Source organism: Colias philodice, chromosome 7, assembly GCF_061535455.1.
Source record: "Colias philodice isolate Cphi_HAF_F1 chromosome 7, ilColPhil1 Martin Lab GWU primary, whole genome shotgun sequence".
Lineage (NCBI taxonomy): Eukaryota > Metazoa > Arthropoda > Insecta > Lepidoptera > Pieridae > Colias > Colias philodice.
Genome location: NC_143092.1, coordinates 6,071,069 through 6,094,387, shown reverse-complemented (window position 1 = coordinate 6,094,387; position 23,319 = coordinate 6,071,069). Strand labels below are relative to the sequence as shown.

At 33.3% G+C, this 23,319-nt stretch overlaps 1 protein-coding gene across 3 annotated transcripts in view; it reads right to left on the bottom strand.

Annotated features, from left to right (window-relative positions):
• The window catches only part of LOC149487096 (uncharacterized), a 49,870-nt gene that overhangs the window by 20,658 nt on the left and 5,893 nt on the right, over positions 1-23,319 (bottom strand). For all 3 annotated transcript variants that reach the window (XM_089697340.1, XM_089697338.1, XM_089697339.1), the window contains 4 exons: positions 15,764-15,880; positions 6,281-6,344; positions 1,626-1,741; positions 738-908 (listed from right to left, as the gene is read on the bottom strand). In XM_089697340.1, coding sequence (XP_089553466.1) covers positions 738-908; positions 1,626-1,741; positions 6,281-6,344; positions 15,764-15,880 — 468 coding nt within the window. The remainder of the gene's footprint in view (positions 1-737; positions 909-1,625; positions 1,742-6,280; positions 6,345-15,763; positions 15,881-23,319) is intronic.

The following is a 23,319-nucleotide window of genomic DNA, read 5'->3' as shown; positions in this document are numbered from 1 at the left end:
AAACGTCCCAGAACAAATTTATGAGATGCAAAATGCCACTTTCGTAAGACGTAACAAATCGCGAAAAAATTAAATGGTTCGTTCTTAATATCGCAATTTTTTTTTCAAAATTGTACCTACTTATTATAATGCCTTATATGTACAACTTAACCATTTCCTCTGTAGGAAGATACATATTTTAAAAATATAATGTCAAGTTTAAACTAAAAGGGAAAATTCGAGGAAAATTCAAATTGAAACCGATATAGGCCGTGTCAATTAAAATATCATAAAATTTAATTCATCTGCAAACTGTTGTGGAATTAATGAATTCAAGATCAATTGAGACTCCATCAGAGTAGAGCCGTGATAATCTGGAGTCCTGCGTGGGTGCGTTAACCATTACGCCCACCAGTAATTATTGAAAAACAAAACTCGACTGCGCGAAAATGAAAACTTACAAATTTCATTTAACACTTGCCTATTATAAAAACTTTCTTTTTAACACCGAGTGGGTGTAATGGCCAACCGTTGAGAAAATAATTTGGGAGACATTTTTTGCAAACCAAGATTTTGATTTACAATTGAGTCCAATTTAACAATACCTCAAAATATGCTAATGGCTCTATCAAGTATTGTCTGGTACAAATCTTACCAAATAAATATAAGTACGGTACCCCGTACCTTCCTTGAGCCATTGTCTGGTACAAATGCACATCAATTTTCAAAACCACATTTCAAGTATAAAAAGGACTTACCCATATATCAATTTCAGGTCCCGTATACCTCTTGCCCTCGAACACTTCTGGGGCCGCGTACGGAGGCGACCCACACCACGTAGCAAGCAGTTCTCCTTGCGCATAATAGTTACTGAATCCGAAATCTGCGATCTTTATGTTCATGTTCGCGTCCAGCAACAAATTCTCCGCCTAGATGGGAAAAGTTAGATTTAGTGGCCAACTAAAGTTTCAAGATAAACTTCGGATTAGGGTTTGATATATCACTCCAGCAAACAGTTTGATTGTACTCCGCAAAGTACTGAGGTTTAACTATGTTAACAGTAATCCCTAATTAAGTATGAGACACGGAGTCCTTTAGATCCTTTGTATTTTGATTAAAATACTTGGTTGTAGTTACCCTTACTTTAAGGAAAATGCACTGAATTTCAGCGATGTTGTACCCATTAAATCGGACGAGAAGGATTAAATTAAAGTGAAAGCATTTTTAATAATGTTTGTTTTAATTTAGTAAGAGGTTTTCCGCAACCCTGTTGCTTTCGTTATGTTAAAAGATTGTTGCTTTTACAGTATCAAAATTCGCATACATTAATATTTAATTTAAGTGAGACGTGAATGTGCTCTTATTTCAAAATCAATATCAGGCAGCAAGTTTCAGACATCGCGTCTATATTGCACTGAATGTCTTAATATCCGTTCCCCAGCTGGGCCAAGAAACAATGACGGCATTGAATGGCGAAAAAGTTATTTGTTCTTTCCAAAATTACATGTAAAATACTTCGACTTTCGTTTCAAAAAGACTATTTTCCTATTTACGTGCATTTTCATTCTAGAGATTTAGGAGACAATGGGTGCGACAATGGACCTATTAATAATGTAGAATAATGGTATAAATTCTCGTGTACAAACCTTAAGATCTCTATGCACTATCCGCCTCTCGTGACAATACTCGACCGCGGAAAGTATCTGCCAAAACTTTCGTCGCGCCGCCTGCTCCGCCATCCGCCCGTACCTCGCGATGTAATCTGCAAAGTCCTTTTGTTATTCCAACTCTTCATTTACGTAACGGTTACAAAAGAATAAAATTAAAAATAATTTAATTTAAAACTGTCTTTGTCTTTAGAGATGTTAAATAACGAATATAATTTGAAACGTATCTTAATTAAGTGCGATTCGCCCTACTTCGCAGTGTTCAGTCTATGTGAAGAAATCGTAATGTTAAACTCAAACTCAAACATTTATTTATTCAATCAGACTTCTTTTAGAAGAATTTTGTCGAACTTTTGAATCGTCATTACATATTTTTAACATTTACCACCGATTCGGAAAGCAGTATCTGGAGAAGAACCGGCAAGAAACTCCAAAGTTGCTCTTTTAAAATCATGTCAATATTACAATTTAATTTTACCTGATATGTAACTTATATCATAAGACGAACTTATAATATTTAATAAGGCAGCTAGCTACTAATTTATTTTAATACATTTTTGAAAGCAGCTCATTCGTCGAGTCTTATTTGTTTTGATTGTTATTCTTATTGTTTTAAAAACATGACAAAAAATAACTCCCACCAAACATCCGTTTCGGTGCTATTATGTATTTTGTGGTTCTATGCAAGCTCTATGTGTGTGATCAAGCGTATAGACAGTGACATACAAAATTACAAACTAATATAAATTGCTAGCTACGTGTATACTAGCCGCCTGTCGCGGTTTCGCCCGGGTTGACCCGCGGTTAAATTTATTAAAAATACATATTACTCAGTAGAGATGTATATTTCCTGTGGCAATTTAATTTTTAAAATATGTCGAGTTAAATCGTATGAACAAAAAAACAAACAAAGATTTAATCTTCCCTCCTTATAATAGAACTTAGAGTCTAATGAGAAGATATAATCTTAAAATAAACATAGTCAAGATTTATTTAAATCATTAGGTAATGTAATTGAAAAAACCAACATTATAAAGAAACATACAAATATAATTAGCGCCAGACGATGTGTACAAAATAAGATACATTAACCTCCAAACTAACAATGAGTTCTTTGTCCTAGTTAGTAATCCTGTTACTCGCACTCGTTTCAAAGTACAACCTCCTAATACTGTTAAATTCGTAGGTGGTATGATACTTTTATCAGCTAATATCACAGAGATAATCCATGCGAATACGAGTACATTTCGTAAATTTCATATAAGATTTGTATTATTCAGGTGTAGGCGTAGCTGTCGCAAAACAAAGATAAGACGCTACTTTGAATAACATATTTCCGACACTCATAAAAAACAAAATTAACACGACTATGTTCATAAATATGAACAGCTCAATAGTACCTTTTTCAATAAGGAAGTTATCATCAGAAATTAGTGACCTCATGTGGCAATGTAATAAAAATCTAATAAAATTGGTTTACTCAATGTGTTTTTGCGTAAATAGATTACAGAAGTCAACATGGATAATCGTTCAATAAAACTATAGTAATATGTACCTACATAATATTACACAGTATCACTAATTTTAATCTGCGATTATATTCCGTCCACCTACTTTATATATATGAACCATTCTTCTATAAAGTTATATTCAAAATAGCTCATAACAATTCAAAATTGTATGACTGTAGTTTTCACACAAAAATAAGGAAAAATAAAGATATATTTTGTAAGCAAGGATGACCGGACGGAAAAACTACACGACAGACGTGGAAAACAACTTTTATACATTTTGACCTACTCATTGTGGACGAATACAATACATATATAACTATAATGGACCATTTAACATACATTAAGGCCTCCCCCACATTGGGCGTAGGCCGAGCGTACGCGTTTCCTGAGCGTGCTGCCGGCGTCGGCGCGGCGCGGACGTCGCGTCAGCGCGCCGTCTGTGGGGCGCGGGCTACGCGTTGTCCAGCGCCGCGCGGGCGCTGCGTGAACGCCGCGCAGACGCCGCGCTTACGTCGCGTTCCATGGGCGTTCGGCCGCCCGTGCCCCCCGCACACATTCCCCTCCCGCGCCCGTTTGAGTAGTAAAGCTAACAGCAGTGTTTCCTCGTCAGAATCCATTCTAGTGACTGACCCTAGCGGGCGACGACGAGGGCAATGAGTGCGAGGGGCACGGCGCGGGCGGCCGAGTGCTTTAGACGCGACGTCGCGTCGGCGCGGCGCTTGCGCAGCGCTTGCATAGCGTTCGATGGCGCGACGCCCGCGCCCCACAGACGGCGCGCTGACGCGACGTCCGCGCCGCGCCGACGCCGGCAGCACGCTCAGGAAACGCGTACGCTCGGCCTACGCCCAATGTGGGGGAGGCCTAACATAATTCTTTAACGTTCTTCAGTATCGTTAATACTTGTAATTTTAGTAACCAAATAAAATTTACCATTTTGGCATTACCCACTTGAAATCTTGAAAGCCATCTTTATTAAAAAATAAAACGTACTAGCATGAAACACATTGGGCCATTTAATATTATTATTTATTACTTATTAAACGTCACTATACGACCTGCCAACAGACGCAGGTGCTAGAGAATATTACTCATTCGTACTATGCAGGTGCACTAAAAGGTTTAATTTGTTAATTTGTTATGAATTTTTAAGACATCCATAAATGATTAAGGCTATGAAAACTACCTCATTAATAACGAGCACAAATGTAGTCAGTAGTTCCATTTTCAACAGCTTCTGCCGTGCTTTGTTATAACAAAACGCTCTGATGCGTATGAAACAATATAAAACCACGTTTATGTCATTGCTTTGAGAGGAAGTAGATTAAAAATGCAATCCGTAGTACAATGCATGGAGCAAAGGTCCCGCGATAACAGATACAAAAATATTCAAAGAGGTAGACCTGAATTCGCAGGAAGTCTATTTAAAGACCGTATCGAAATCTGCATAAACATGTTGAATACGAATAAGGTTTCAAAACGAGTTAACTTTACATTTTCAGGTCATTCCAAGTATAATTGAGAAGTAAAAGAAATGTAAGGGAGATATGATTCAAAAGAAGATACATATTTAACAACGAGAGAAGGGTCCTATTGAAAGTCATTCGTTATTTTAATACGCTTCGTATTGATCGTAATTCGTATTCACTATGTACACATGTTATAAAGGGCGAAGCTACCTATTGTACATTAGAAAGCCTATCAGTAACAATAAGATTAAGAAATCATTTACTGTTGAGCACATTATTCACTTCACTGAAATGTATTTCTAAAGAATATTATGAATAATGTCCCTGTCAATTATATTCAATGTTGACATTATCATATAACACAAGAGTAATTGTTTTATTCGCAACACAGGTTCCTTTGCTAATTCTCGAAATCCTTGTCAAATCCATTCCCATTAACTCAAAGAAAAGCAACAGCTGCGTGGCGAGCATAATAATACAAATGTATCAGTGAGTATTGTTATCTGCATTTCACATAGAGTTGCCATGGCTAAATATCTATAGATAGGTTATATATAGGCTGTATACGAAATTGCGTCTCCCCATCCCTCGGCTACAACCCCGGAGCAGTGACGTCATTACAAGCCTGCTTACGTCATACGCTAAGCGGCCAAGAACTTACGTTGGTGTGTTCTAAGCGATTTTGGAGCACGTTTTAGTTAATTGTATTTTCTATTTTTAGCGTAAGTTAGCTTTTTTCGGTGAGTCACGTGCATATTTTGAATGATTGTATCGTGCCACGAAACTTTCAGGTGTTAATAACATCTAGTTTTAACTATATTAGAACCTACATCTAATATGGGCGTTGTATTTTTAAACTGAATTTTTAAGGAACACTGTGTCAAAATTGCGTAATGTGTATTAGTCACGGAAGATTTCATCGCCTACATGGTAGCTAAGGTTAAATTTTTCAATGTTTTCAAACATACGCAGTGGGCGAAACGAGAAAATATACACAACTATTAATGCCCCTACGCAACCTTCCGTATAAATATTTAATAACATATATACACCTATAATAATTGATAACAGCGTAGGTTATTATCAACGGTAATTATGAATTATAATTCTAAATAAGGTCTCCTAACTGTAATAAATATATAGCAGTCTTTGTAAAACGTTTCTCCGATACGGGACTTTAAAAGTAAATGCATAAGATTAATATATGGCGCCCGAATAAAGGTTGATATTTTTCGAAATATCCGATATAGGACAATATCGCGATCTGACAATGAATAACGGGCTCGTAACGAGGGTTGCTTTGTCCGGGACAGCCAATTAATATTATCATTTCATAACCCGCCGCGACTGTGGAGTGTGGAAATTTGATCAAATTTAGCTTTTCGCGGAATGAACGGGATCATAATTAAATTATTATTTCGTATTAAGTGCTGATATATTTATGGGCATCAAGGACGAGCGGACAATTTAATATAACATTGATATTACAAGGATGCAACCACAGATAATGTAATACTATGTATGTACATATTAGATATAACACGCAATATTTTTCCTAGCATGCCTGTCCTGTATAATAAATATGCATACTTTGTATCTAGATCGGTGTATCAAAGTATGATAAACCGAATACAATTCCATAATAATGACTCACCAAAAATTTCTCCTTTGCTTGCGTATTCTGAAACAATGTAGATCATGTTCTTCGTTTCCATGACCTGCAAACAAACATTGAACAATATTACTCATACGTGAATTATAAATAGTTGCAGCTCGTCCAATAACAACTCAAATTATGTTAGTTAAATAATTAACGTAGCGGTCATACAATTAGTAGTTTAGTAGCACGATTATATGGGAAAACCTGGTCTGGAATATGTTATTATGAGATTGATAATACCACATTCAAAATTGTGTTCATTCTTAGGTATTGCCTGATCTATCTATACTAATACATACTGAATATTATAAAGCTGAAGAGTTTGTTTGTTTTAACGCGCTAATCTCAGGAACTACTGGTCCGATTTGAAAAATTATTTTGCAGCTTGATTGCCCATTTTTTGAGAAAAGCTAGGCTATATAAATAATATCATCATCACGCTAAGACCAACAGGGGCGGAGCAATGCGTGTAAAACCGCGGGGCACAGCTAGTTGATTATAAACTTTAAAATATGAAATCATCAAATTGTCTAGACACTTATCTCATTTGTTTGTATTGTTCAATGTTAATACAACTGGCACCTATAATGTTTAAATTTTTCATTGTAGTTATGAATTGTTTGAAAAAACCGTAGAAGTCGTACAATTGATAATTTAAATTTTAAACATGTAAGCGCCTTGTGTAATCATACCAAGATTCCTTGTTATATTCACTTACATATTTTAACAATCGTTATTTTGTGCATTATATATTACCTATGCTTGCTATATTCGATTTTATCTTGTTTTTAATATTAAAGTTTAACTTAGATGAAAGATGCGTACAAAATATGTTTGCAATTTATAATTATTATAAATCACACAAATTAAATAAATACATTAATTTAACGAAGATAATAAGGTTAACTCATTTTAAGCCATATAAATAACTGAAGTTCCTGATAACGAAGAAATAAAGCAGAAATCTCTGAAATTTGTTCAGAAGCAAAGTGCCGTGAAAGGTTTAACTTGTACCGCAGTTTCTGATCCAATTAGAAAAGTAATTTGAACTTGCGGATGAAGCACTTAAGTAAATGAGATAAAATAGAAAACAAAATAGTGAAACGAAAAAATGAATTGCTTTCACAAATTTTCAAGGTTTTCATTTAATTATTATAAAATCATTAATTTTCGTATTCAGAAATTTTCAGTTATAATTGAAACTTGTACTTAGTAAAACCATACTAAAAGATGAATAAAACATTTCCTACACTGAAAATTGATGTGTTCCTAAGGTCGCGCCCATGAACTGGTGGACGCGTAAACTAAAAACAACTATAAATATAAAATGAATCAGCGTCTACGTTTCCGACATCGAAACGTTACTGTGGATATATTATCATACACGAAGTAAACTCAACGTATTAAGGTACTTATATGTAAGTATTTATTATTTAACTGGTAATTAATTTGTGAAATAAACAAATTGTACTCTTAATTGAAATAAACTTTATTTTATTCTTCACCACTATTAACATTAAAATATACTTCTTACAAAACGATTGTTGATAGAACAACTATGGTACAATCCACCTATATCCAGAAATAATTATGTATTAACTTCAAGTGGTATCTATGAAGTATCATTCTCAATATAAAACACAAATCTCTCAGGAAGTATAGAGTAAATTATTTAGTGGTTCCATGAATCAAAACGCTTGAACGCTTGACGTGAATAATACACATGTACGTTTTACCTAGCATTCAGTATAGCATAAAATCAAAATCGAGGAGAATCTTCACATGCATTACACATTAGGCTATCTCGCCATGAATCGTATCTATACGAATAAAAGTATCCTTTGCTAAACGAATCCACACACAAACAATTATTAGCTATATTTAACTCGCACGTGTCTGTCGCGTGAAAGTTGGTAGATTGGCGTATAGTACTGTACATGCTATGAACACACGTGTTTTGTACAACCCCACTTTCTAACGTTGGTACTGAGGATTATCAACATTGTTATACTTCAAGGTATTGTATTAGTTTTATTCCGTGGATGTATCATAATGTGGAAGGTATTGACTATGGATAGATGTAGTTTTACGTTATGTATGAAAGTAAATAGGGATAGACATAGATAGATGCATATTTACTCATTTTAAGAAAATAAATAGGGTTAGCATAATAATAGCGTTCATTTTTAGGTACCTAATGCCAATAATCACGAGGTTGGTTAAATATTATTGGAATTACCCGTATACGGAATTACCCCGAAACTCTATCACATTTAAATGTAATAAATATCTATACATATAATAAAATCGTAGGAAAGTCAAAACTGTACATTGAATATTTTTTTAAAAGAATACATAATCCATGATCTATAATCGATATAGAAGCCAAAAACATAGTTTTTAGAATTTTTGTCTGTTTGTCTGTTTGTCGGTTTGTCTGTTTGTCTGTTTGTCTGTATGTTTGTCCAGGCTAATCTCAGAAAGTACTGCACGGATTTACTTCAAATTTTGCATGAATATTACTAACAGGTCGGGTCAGGCTGTTATATACATATTATCATGCTATCACCTGCGGGGGAGGAGCTGTGAACCTTTATTCTTCTTACGTATTCTCTGTACTACGACAGCGTACAATATAAAGACTCATGTTTAAATGTTGTTTTTGAGTAAGCCATGCTATTGTCTACCTTTACACTATAAAAACTACATCATTTAAGTAATTTTGGCAGAGAAACAGTATAATGAATCTTAGTAGTATAAAGACAAATTTAAAACAGCGCCATCTATGAGATTTCATTAAAATTAAATCAATTTACATAATATTAACGCTCCTTGGAAATTCATAATTTAAATATTATGAATTATGATGTTGGTGAGGTTGTTTTTTTTTTTAAAGTTAAATAAATAATTCATATCTTCCCAGAGTCCATTTCAGGTGCGCTTATATTTCATGTGAATATACTAAATTTTTATAAGTGAGGGTAGATGTTTATTATTTGATGTCAAACAAGACACCATTACAGTTATATAGGTAATAGACGCAGTATTTGTATTCTCTTTGGGTAATAGTAGATAACAGTGATTGTGTTCATTGGTTACATTTTTAAAAATCTTCGGCTTTTTTTTAATTTTCGCCTTCTTGCGTTCCCACAAAAGGTAAGTTGTAGCTTTTATATAGTTAGACTCATGTTTTTAATTAGTTAAAGTTATGACAAAATAAGAAAATGATGAAATTTTATTTTTATGTATAACTTTTACAAGACTATATTATACGCCCAAAGAAGGTCACTTTAGTTCTTGATAAAACTTTATTTGTTAGTAGCTTTTTAATAAAATTAGGTACTTATCTTTTGATTTTTTTTATTTACAGATTCAATGTTCATAAAAATTGACGATTTGCGTGAGGATGTAGTGGAAATTAGTAACCTTGCGCGTGGTCAATCAATACATATAATAAAATTCTAGAAAAGTGATGTCTGTACAATAAAAATATGTAAAAAAAATAGCAGGGGTTATTATTAAATCGATCCCAAACCCAAAACTGTAGTTATAAATTTTTTTGTCTGTTTGTCTGTATGTTTGTGCACGCTAATCTCAGAAACGGCTTATCCGATTTAGATGCGATTTATTATTATTTATTAATATATTGTGGTAATCTTCATTTAACATTTAGTGTTTATTTCATGTTAATCGGTTCGTAAATAAAAAAGTTATGACCATTTAAGTATTCACGGCGAACATTTGCTAAGGCATTCTATTGTACACTATACAGTGTACGATAAAACGTAAGTTATCTGTTATACGCTACAGTTTTTCCTTATAAATGTCCAGGTGATCATATTGAAAGTCCCCAAGGGTGGGGGGGTAAGTTGAGGTAGTAGGGGGGGAAGGGGTCAAATTAGAATTATGCTTACTTCTAGGTAAATTTTATACATAAAATGTCCTTTAAATTATGTCGTATTATATTTTTAACCCCCGACGCAAAAAGATGGGTGATAAGTGTTTGACCGCTATGTGTGTCTGTTTGTGCCACTGTAGCTCGCTAACAGGTAATACGAATTAGATGCGTGTTAGGCAGCATATTTTCCGACGCTGGTTCTTAGATAAAGTGTATCAAAATCGGTTCATCCATTTATTATACCTAGGTATATAGAGGTAAAAGTGGGAATGTGGGAAAAAATATTAGTTATATTTTTATCCAATTCAGTTTATCCATTTATTAGATTACAGCGGTAAAAGTGGGAATGAACAATAATCGAATGTGATCAAATAATATACTCAAGCGGCATATCAAAATATAAAAGAGCAACGTGTTTTATCGAAATCGGTTCATCCGTTTATTACATTTAGAGGTGACAGTGGTTAGATAAATAAACCAAATGGAGCATCAAACGACAGGATATGACGTGTACATAATACATATAGGTATAATTAGATAATATGGTTTACATCAAAATCGGTTCTGCCATTTACTAGGTGTGGAAAGAGAAGGGTTGAAAGTCTGTGAAAGAAGAGGGGAATATGGGAGCGGGAGGATAGCCACACCCTGGAAATTTTGAACTCTACTCAAAGCCACATAGGCCTGGCTCTTGGCAATTTTTTTTTCCTAAAGATACCACTTCTTTTGCCACTGTGATCCATTACAATTTGTGCACGGTTACGGCCCAACTTAAAAGATGTCAAGGAGCAACAAACTTATAGATATCAATATGATGTAGGAATGTAATATGGAGGTAGAGGTCAAAAACTCACTTGAAAATATCACATGAAAATAAGAAACCGAAGTTAAAAATTTAAAAATTAAAAAGAAAAACCCAACGCAACGAAGGAAAAGGAATAAATAATAATTTTACAAACTTCCCGACGATCTTTAAAATTAAGTACCATTATAAAAAAAATATAATTGTATATGATAATATGATAATGATGGTATGGCAGCCCCGATGACTTTTTTTTTTAAAGTGAAACTTTTATTACATCGTCTCAAACTTTTTGGTCTGTGTAGCGCATGTCGCCTGACGGTCGGCTGCCGAGTAGGTATAAAGCAGTGTTCGGAACCGTACGATAATTATTATCGTACAAATACGATAATTTTGTGCCTAAGTTTCACTTTTACCGTGGTTTCATAAAACCACACAACATTTTTATTTTTATAAATATTTAAAATGGTATTTATTTTTAAAGATCTTCGGAAAGTTTGTAAAATTATTTATTCCTTTTTCTATGCACTTTTCTTCGTTGCGTTGGTTTTTTTTTAATTTAATTTTTATTGCACGGTCTAAACGGTTTAGTTACTACAGGCGTGAGACAGGAAAGATCTGAGCGCTGAGACAAACGTCAAAACGCAAAGGAATAGAATCCGCTATCGATACTAATTATTGTCATAAGCGTATGATGTTTTGCTAAGGATTTGTTCACCTTACCAACGACGACGACGACGACCACGAACAAAATTTTCATCCAGTCGTAATTTAACAAAATTGTGCTAAACACAATTAAAAATAAATTATTAAAATTTCCTGTCGTTCTGGTGATTGGAATTTTTATTTTTGAGATCAACGAATGAAAAAATAGATTTTTCGTAGAAACGGTGGCTCCTAGAAAACAATGTATTTGAAGTTTTTTATAGATAATTTTACCGTTTCTACGAAAAATCTATTTTTTCATTCATTGATCTCAAAAAAAAAAATTCCAAGCACCAGAACGACAGGAAATTTTAATATTTTATTCTAATTGTGTTTTGCACAATTTTGTTAAATTGCGACTGGATGAAAATTTTGTTCGTGGTCGTCGTCGTCGTTGGTAGGGTGAACAAATCCTTAGCAAAACATCATACGCTTATGTCAATTAGTATCGATAGCGGATTCTATTCCTTTGCTTTTTGAAGTTTGTCACGGCGCTCAGTTGCTGCATGATATATTGTCAGAAACATCCATACAAGGAAGGAAGAAAAATAAATTTGCTCCCTTCCCTCCTGGTGCCTAAAAATAATATGACATAATTTAAAATAAATTTTACGTAGAAAATTAACTAGGCATTTATTTTTTATTTTTTAGCTCAGTTTAGTAATAAATTTTACTAACAGTTCTTTTAATTATTAATGGTAGTACGTGTTTATTCAATAAAAGTTAAGTAGTCACCTACTATGCAGTCACTATTCCACGCGGACGAAGTCGCGGGCACAGCTAGTAGACTATAAAATTAGACCGGGAGATACTGACACAAAATTTCGAGTCATTTGTAACAGGATGGCGGTTCTACAGGGGTCTTAGTACGCAATGACAAAAAGAAAAACGATGGCGTGAACGCTGGTACCGGCGGCTTAGTCGCGTGGGCGTTAGTCGAACTCGTCGGAAAATAGCGAAAGTCAAACGATTTGTAACAGTATGGCACTTATTTTTCCTGTAAGTTTGAGGATCAACAAATATAAATACAAAATTTCAAAGATCTAAGTGTTGGAAATCTTCACTTATATAAATTAATAATAAATTAAGTTTTCAAGTATAACAGCACTTTCTCCCCCTACTAGAAGTATGGCAAATATAATAATGGTCACATTTTATCAAATACTCTCCAAAAATCCAAATGCAATACTGGTACAAAAAGTTTGGCGAAATAAAATTTTTTTGCAGATTTTCGGCGGTATGGCGACCATTTGGAATCGTCCGAAAAGTATGGCATGGCGATTTTCGTAAATGGCTGCACGACGATAGTTACCTGTGCAAAAGTTAGCCTGGTACAAATGGTTGAATAATTGTTTTATTTAAATCAACACATTCGCGTCGGTATGGCGGGCTGTATGTCACACCGGAAAAGTATGGCATGACACTACCGCCTACTACTTTTTTATGGGCTATCGGTAAATTCTAAAAGTTTTGTGTTACAAATCGTTTGACTTTCGCTATTTTTCCGACGAGTTCGACAAACGCCCACGCGACTAAGCCACCGGTACCAGCGTTCACACCATCATTTTTCTTTTTGTCATTGCGTACTAAGACCCCTGTAGAACCGCCATCCTTGTTACAAATGACTCGAAATTTTGTGTCAGTATCTCCCGGTCTAAATAGACTTTATAGTTGGAAGATGATCAATTATTGTCTGTTGAAATAAAGAATAGTTTAATCACGTTAAAACAAATACCATAGCTTGTTATGACGCCGACTCTGTCTGTGTTTGTTTTAATCAAGGATTCTGTCATATTTTGAACATTCATTACGAATTTATTCAAATTAGACCGGTTTTGTATATGTTTTTTTATAAATAATTAGCTCCTGTATCTATTAATTTTATGAGCGACATAAATATAGGTATGCATTTAAATTACTTAGTAGATATTAAAACAAAATAACTTTTATTAATTTGAATTACTGTTTTAATCTATATTTCTTAAGAAAATCCCCTGATCCTAGCATTTAGCAATGATATTATAAACTGTTCAAATCCCTAATTGATTTATCTTATTCTCGTAGCAGAATATGACACATAGAGTAGATAACAACATTACCTCCACAATATCGACGTATTACACAAGAAATAATAAATAATACTTATTACATGGCTTTAATAATCGTCTTAACTCTTGTATAAAGCCAAAAATACACAGACAAAAACCACGGACATTACGACGCGACGTAGTCAGTTAAATACCATTTTAATATTTTCTATTACATAACTATTCCTTCATTAAGCAAGTGCGAATAAATCATTCGACATACCCATAAATGTTATATAAATAACAATATGAATGGTTGTGACGATATTTATTAGCGTGCAAATACGACAAAGCGCACTATCGGAATAATTTATTACCGTGCATACTATGAAAGGAAAATTTCGACAGTAATTAGGTATTTTTTGTTCTGGCAGAAGTGTTAATGTATTCTAGTCGTCACTCTTTACCGAGTCGAGAGCGCCCGACCAAAATAATGATGTGCTTCACGTTGCCTTAATTTACGCGCCACACTAACAACCTTATTAGCCTTAATAACGCAATTAAAAACTTATTACAAAAGTTATTATATATTTGGAACGTCTGTGCATACTGCAATCACACACATCCATAAGCAATAAGCATCCCTGTATTTGTAAACGCGAAAGTAAATGTATACGTGTGTTTGATAACTGACCGAATCGGTTGATGAGAAGAGCATATTATCGCGAATACAAAACAGTAATATTATTATAATTGCCTAACCTTGATGGTTAAAATAATGGAGTCATTATACTATTTGCTTAAGCGCAAAACTGACGCAACCTATTGTTATTGAGGCAGCTCTATGAGCCTTTACAAAAAAGCTGGTAGCGAAATCGCGATATCCTTATATTGGCCATCCTAACCCTTAAAATGGCTGCCAAAAAGATATAACATAATACCCTTATGAACGCCTGTTTATCTTTTATTATGTGTTACTTTGATATAAAATAGTGCGTATATTCTTTTCATAGAATCTCTCCATTGATGGCGAAAAGAATAAGTAGCAATATATAAGAATGTATTGTTCATTTAAGAGGTTATTTAAGATGTGGGTTCGCCGCACCAAAACCAATTTTAGTCATGAAAATAGAAAAAAAAAATACCGCTCTACCAAAAGGTGGAGGTCAAAAGTTGAGTCACAAAACTCTACAGAGTCAATGCCCTAAATGTATCTTCAAGTACGACGAACAAATGTACATTCGGATGATTTTTTTGTACTCCTTATCAGATATACAAATCTTGAATATCTTAATACATACCAACATACAGTATCAGCGCTACGTCACTATAGGTAAATACTAAGCATTGGATATCTCAGCAACAACAATCAGTGTGGCGATGAAACGTCACGCTTTCCTTACCTACTTGTCGTATGTTATAAATTATAATGTTATACAAATAGCGCCATATAATGGCCGATGTTAAATTAACAGTGATCACGTACTAACGACGATTTCACGTGACATTTACTCGGTACATTAGCCACTTATGCATGAATACTGCACTAAAGCTTAACGGTAAACGCCATTGTTCTGTTTCACATGGCAATATTGTGTCGCATTAGCAGTGGTAACCAGCGGAAAAATAAAATTGGAATATAGCAGTTAGATAGATAAAGAATTGAGGGTAAATTTAATACATATTATTTTCAAATGTGATGAGGAAAAAGCATCGTAAAACAATCTAAATCTGGATTTTAAGATTTATCTTTACGATAAGCCAACATGTAATCTGGCATGTCAACGGAGTGTATAATAAATTTCTTATCACAAGCTATTATAGTAAAAATTATATTTATGAAAATTCATATAAATAATTATCTAGTAGTTAGCTGTTAGTTGAAGACTTCATATTATAAATTCATTTAAAATTGTTGATTCGTTGCAATTATTATACATAATATGTATTATGTAGTAAAAGTAGTATCATCTGGTAGAAACCAGACGGAATGAAATGTTCTCTCGCTGTAATAATGATAATGATTTTATAAGGTTTCTCTTTACCTGGTAAAGCTTAATAATATGTGGATGATCCAGCCTCTTCATTATGTCAACTTCTCTGTACACCTTCTGAAGATTACTGGCGTCTAATTGCGATTTATCTATTATCTTAATTGCTACCTGTAACAAAGATAAAGACAAATTAGCATATGTATTATGCATAATGTGCCACGCTCATATATTATATGTACCACTGTATAATAAACCAAATACGTTGTTATGATGTATTTTGGATTTAAGGAGATTTCTTAATTGCAGGTTATAATGTTAAAATAAATGAAAAATAATTATGACTCTATTATGCTGTATAATTATATCCCGAAACTGAAATATATTACATAGGTAGTAGATAAGAATAAAGCCTTCGAGGAAGTCTGGTACAAATTGGCTACATTGTTGCGTATGTTACATTCCTGTATTAATCATTTGTTATACTTCAATATGCTTAATTTCCCGTTCATAAGGCAGGCGTAAACATACATGTAAACAGAACCAGACATCGTCTCGTTTGGGAACATCCGTAATTAGTTTAGATAACAGTTAATTTGTTTACGAACAAACCACACGGTTTCCGCGTATGTTGACTTGAGTTCAACAGTTCCTCGTATTGTCCAAGCTTTTGCTTATGATGAATGAAAATGCTTCATTGCATGATGAACCAATAAAATATAAGTATCCATAACACTAATATTATAAAAAGGAATGATTTAAGATTTTACTGTGTTTTTGTTTGAAATGAATGGGCTCAGAAAGTAAAAGGCTTTTTTGAAAAATGCCAAGCTATATTTTTTTGTCTTGTTCTCAATCAACCCAGGCGGAGCCGGAAGAAGAACTTGTGTTATTAATGTTGTATACGTACTTAGATAAAGAATTTTTTTATCTCGGGAGTCGGGAGCGACAAACGTTTTCATAATTAACGATATATCTGACTTACGAGGATAGTACTTGCATTGCATGATGAGTGTGCGTTCACATTTGTTGCTTTGTGATTTGCATGTAATTTGAACGTGAACTCGTTGTAATGCTTGTTTCTAAAACAAGTGACGTGTCTTTGTAGTCGTATACGGTATAAACATGTATAAATAAACCTAAAGAATAACCTTACCGAACTATAGTTTAATTAACTTAACAAGAACATAGGTATTAGAAGTTTTAAAATATTTTGGAATACCTAATGTAATGTTAATATCTATAGTAATCTCATTATAAAATCAGTATTATATACAAAACACTTTTAATTACAATCTGAGCAGATAGCAATTTAAAATTCGATTACAAATAATCCACCATTTGATCTATGTAATTTGATTTTTATCTCGAACGGAAGAATACAGTTATTCGGTGATTTGCCTTTTCCATACAAACGTGCTGACGTCAGCCGAGCGTCACTCCGGCACATTGAGCCAATTGACGTGATTGAAGCCGACCTCTCGCACACTCAATAAAAGTTAAATAAAAGAAAGCTGCAAACTATTGTTCATATTATTTTTAAATATTTATTTGTTATTCAAGTAAATTTCTGGAAAACTTGATTGTAATTATGAGCAAAAATTCCATGTATTTATGGTACAAAAATGTTTATCAGAGTATCCCTTCTTTACTTAACGTACAAAATAACTATATTGGTCAATTTTTCCATGTTTAAAACATTGATAACTAGATTTTACAGTCACAGGAATTTTAATTAAAGATTAACACACACCATTCAAGTTTCCACGCCTGCTACCACAGCTACTACTTACACAATTTCTACATCTTGTGATCATTAATGCATGAGAAATGCATGCGAAACCACAGAAAGAATCCAGCATAAATATTCGTTTCTACTTTTTATACGTGACTTCACTTTCTTTACCGATTTAATAGAGCTGAAAAACAGTAAATTAAATGAAGAACCTGAAGACGTTATACATACTCTTGTATATATAATTAGCGTCACGTTTGTATACACGTACGATGTATGTACAAAGAATTTCAGGCATTTATTACAACAGTAGTCTACAATATGTTCTGGTCTGTCTATTCTTGAAATAACCAATGCTCATGGTGTAGTCAATTGGGCGCTTACAAATGCCAGATTTTTATGTCAACATAAAATTATTTATGTGCATAATTAGTAAGGCATTTTATCACACTTCTTTATTATTATTGAGAACTTTAAGTTTCTAAAAATATAGCGCAAAAAATGTAGCCATCGTTTTTCCTGTAGTGATACCAACAACCTATAGCTACACTGACTTTTAAAATTCTACTGATATAAAAATAACAGAAAAATGGTAGTGTGTCGATTAGTTTGATTATAGATTGCACTAAAACATTGGAATACCTAATTGTAGTAATGTTGATAGAACTGTCGGTCAGAAGCTCCGACATTGACCCCATTGTCTCGATAGCATCATTACGCACGAATCCTACGTCATTGGGACTAATCATATTATATATGTGTATAAAATACCTCGTTAAAGTAAATTCATATATAAAACACACAGCTACAGTACGTGTGTACTGACCTGTAATGAATGTTTTGATATAAAACCTCTTACTGACCGTTCGGTACAGATAAAAGAAAAACAAGTTTTACAAGAAACGATTTGCATTTTGCATATTATAAACAGTTTTATAAACGTAGAATATATTTGGCTTGTGTGAAACATTTATGCAGAATGTATGGCTTACACCGAGTCAAAGTGAATAATATAAATTATGTGTGAACTTTATGTCGGTCCCTATAATCAATATCGCAATTCGCAATATTATGTATTCCATGACGGAATAAAAATGAACGCGAAGTGTGTTAGATTGCGCAGTGAACACTCGCAAGGGTGTTTTATCCCTGATTTAATGAAAGAATATTTTTCGAGGCTTTTATAAATTCTCCTGACACCAAATCTACGCCACCTTACCTTTTAATAATTATGTTCTCATCAACTTATACATAGTTTTGCATAAAAAAATACTTAAAAGTATTCAAATTCAAATATTTTTATTCATGAATATGGGTACAATTCAGATCTTATACAAACATAAATATACACTAATAAGTCAGTAGTTATATAACATATTCCAGTATTAAGCATAATATGTAATGTGTTGAGGGAATTTAACTTAGCATAAAATGCTACAAGATAAAAAAATGTTCTTATCGCACAAATCGTCATTATAATGTAAAGCATTCTATTGCTGTACTTAATTAAATATTTAGACAAGAACACATTATCATAATAATTATTATATGACAGTTGCCATGCATACTTTTTGTGATTATTTAATTTTACAACAACAAAATGATTGGAATGTTACTAGATACAAAAAAAAACATTTTAAATAGATTAAAAAGAAATACGTTTTTAAACACAGGGGAAATTATATGAAGTGTTCTTATATATGAGCTTTTTTCTACTCGTAACATGAAAAATGTAAATTTTAATCGTTTTTAATTTTTATTAAAAAAAAATCATGTTATACATTAGTTTAATAAAGACATCATAATTCACTAAGTTCGTTTATCCTCAAGACTCCATTTCATGATAGCAGGTGGTGAATTGCGATTTGCCATTACGTAAATTACCCCTGAGCTTAACTGGCTTGACCTTATGCTTACATACTGTTAATGTATATGAGGAGTAATTCGTGACGTAGGTACATTATTTTTTTAAATGCACTGGCTGCCAGTCAGTGGGTCAATAACCTAATGTTATTGAACCGCCTAGAGGAGGAACACCGTATAGGTAAAGCACGTCAGAGCGGGATGGTAGAACTGTAGAAGTAACAGCTATATACTAAATGTGACCTTTGAATATACTATATAATTGAACAACACAGATATTAAACAAAATATCTTATTATAAACTTTATAAGCTCTTGGCGCGCATCCAGATGTAATGTCGTTCTTTTTTAGATATTTTATAAATAATATCACGTTAAAATAAAAATATCACATTGACGCAAATTAAACTTAGAAGCACCAATAAATGTACAATTAAGATAACAAACAACAACGAACCTTACGGAGATAAGTGCGAGATATTAAAGAATAAGAAAAATACCAATTTATAATCATGTAATGCTTTTTTTAAAAACAACTAATCAGTCGATTAAGTTGATAGTAATTAATAGTAATGTCCACAAAACAATGTAATCCAAATATTAATCAAATTCTATAATACATTATAGAATTTGATTAATATTTGGAAAATATACAAGACATTAAGACCTTTATCAATTACAATTGATAAAGGTCTTAATGTCTTGTATATTTTCACAAGCTCATATTAAAGAAGCATAATAAAAATTATAATATAATATTGTAAAGGCTACGATACAAAATAGCATTTATGCCTTTGTATCAGAATATATCGAAATATATCACGATAAAACTCTTTATGGTAGAGTTCAATAGTTTGAGCCTTAGATCATTAAGTAATGGATGGAGCACGCTGGCAAATGTTCTAACTAAACTTTCTGCCGGTTTTGGTGCGGGGAGGGTAACTCACACTTTGAAACACAATCACACATTCACAAAAATAATTTGTGTCTTTACAAACTCAAACTATATTACAAAATGGACAGACTAGCATGTTTTTGCACACATACATCGATTACACAGAAAAATCTCTATACATATACGTAATAATACAATCGCTCTAAAGGGATGTAACCATATCGATATTACAAAAATAATAATTTTGTTGAAATTAGAAATAACATTAATATTATATTCATAAAAAATACTACACAGGTCATTTGTAACGTTTTCATCATTATTATATGCATACGAAAAAACAATAAAACGCCATTTTATTTGTATTTGAATATGTATTTATTCAACACATCACATATTATATTCAATAAAATAAATATCGGTCCAGAAATTTTTATTATTTCTGTACCGAGGTGTCCATTCTGATTTTCTCCCACAGCATTCAATCCACCTTAGCCTTAAAGCAGGATTTTTTGTAAATCTGAAATATACGCAATATTCTTACATACATATAAACAAAGTAGCTGCTCCGCGCGGTTTCACCCCCGTGGCTCCACTCCTGTTGGTCGTAGCGTGATGATATATACCCTCCTCGATAAATGGGCTATCTAACACCGAAAGAATTTTTCAAATCGGACCAGTAGTTCCCGAGAATAGCGCGTTCAAACAAACAAACAAACAAACAAACTCTTCAGCTTTATAATATTAGTATAGATTACATAATAGAAAGGTTACAAGATTAACATTACAAAAAAAACGGCTAAATGCGAGTCGGACTCGCGCACGAAGGGTTCCGTACCATTAAAATGTTCTGCCAGTTAAAAGTAACCGAGCGTAAATTTTAATAGATATATACAAGACTTACAAAATAAACATTATACGCCTTTTTATGCAGTTGTGTAAAATTTTAATATGTATAATAAAGATTAATTCTCATCTCATTTCAAATTATACTTAGAAAAATATTTTTTTATCGACGTTCAAGTTAAAAGCAGTCCGTCACTAAGAAAGTCGTAAAAATTAACGACCTTTTAAGCGACGAGTTTTTAAATTCAACTCTATCACTAAGTTCATAAAGATTAAATTTGAATTTCTCTTCAAGATAGTCTCGCTACATCACTTTATAGTCTCGTGGGGAGTGCGGTTCAATATCGCGTTCTAAATTCAACTTTATCGCTTAGTTCATAAAGATTAAATTTGTATATTTTCTCTTCAAGATAGTCTCGCTACATCACTTTATAGTCTCGTGGGGAGTGCGGTTCAATATCGCATTTTGTATATTTTCTTTCCATGATAGTCTCGTGAGGCCGCATCAATGATCGAGTACACACATGACTCGATTATTTGTCTTGATCATATCGCTAAACGATACATCGACGATTATTAGAAATTGAATTTAATTAGAAATGTACGTTAAAAAAATAAAAAAATATACACAAATGAAAGGTTATTCCATCTTTTTTAATATTCGACATGTTTGAATTGCTTCTGCAAGACTTGACAGTGCAAAACGGCATTTTTAGCGGAGCACTCGCAGACGTCCTTTCGATGTTTTACGAATACGCAGAGTGTTCGTAATCGATTACGCAAGTAGTTTTTATGAAAGCATAAGATTTTTCGATTCGAATAATCTTATACCTCGGCAAAAGGGGAAACGCCTGCGTGTGTTATCCATTACTTAATGATCTAAGGTTTGAGCCCTTTGCATAGGTAGTAGGTACGTAGTGATTTGACAAATCATTTCTAAACAATCATAGTAACAGAAAATAACCACCTGTGACGCACAAAATGTTATTGACGTCGCCCTTTATAATTAAGTATGTCGGTAATATGATTAATTGATCGGCGATAATATAATTATCATCAGTTTCCTAATCAGCCGTGTTCCCAATACGATATCAGTAAGATCTTTTACGCAGGTTTTTGGAACGACTGTGGGTCGTAGGAAGATTTCAATAAACTAACGTAGCATCAAGGATGAATAGGTTTATTTAGGTTACCCACATTTGCAATAGGTTCGAATGGGGCATGGAAAAACCTCTCCACATTCTTTGTTTTCATGCATCTTGGTATAAGCTCAGAATTTCGATAGGTTTGTTTACTTTTTCATATTTTGAAAATGCAAAAAATACAATGTGCATTCTCTGCTCTCCAAATAAACTTCATTCGATTTATGTAATTGACAAAGTTTGGGATTAATCATTTCCTCGAAACGATATTTCAGAGACTTTATAAATTTTGAGTTAACTAATTAAGGAGACAGCAAAAGTTCGAATTCAGACTCAATTGTCATTCTGACAAACTTTTATATCAAAGAGTTTCATAATTATGGAATTGTATAATTCACACCTTTGTTTTTGAAATAAGTTGCAGCTTCGAGGTTTTAGAGGTCCGGTTTCCACCTTTGTACACCTCGAACGTTACAATAATCCTTGCAAGTTCGATAAATGCTAAACAAATATTCATGCACGATAAGTGGCAGTTAAACATCTTAAAACCAAACACGATAGACGTTTGCGTCATTGCTTATCTTATAATTGTGATAAGCCGTAAGACAATGTATTATAGTATTGACGTACCGATGGATTATCAAACGAATGAAACTAAATCTCTTTATGACGACATGTTAAATGATTTTCAAACGCGATAATTACTTTGTTCTGTGTAGATTGAAGCGGATCCATTTATATAAATTTCGGAAAATCCCAGCGTGATTGATTAATATTCAGAATAGGAATGAAATCTTCATCACAATGGTATCTTAATTTGATCGAGTATTTCAAACGACGCGCTAAGTATTGATGTTGTTTGGGTAAATACTGGAAATGAATATCCTTCTTTACTAGTAATTAAAAAGTGAAAACGTACGTTTTCGGCATGTTTGGCCGTTTTATACGTATCCACATACAGTATATCAGTAAACGAATAGCCTAAAGGATACACTAGGAGTCAAAGGACTACTTTAGTTCGGAGGACATCCAACCCTGGGTCAAACTCGCAGTGATCAACAAGTCTAGACGACGATCAATAGGACGGTTCGAGCAGGAGGGAAAATGTGCGAGAGAGGTGGACGAAACCC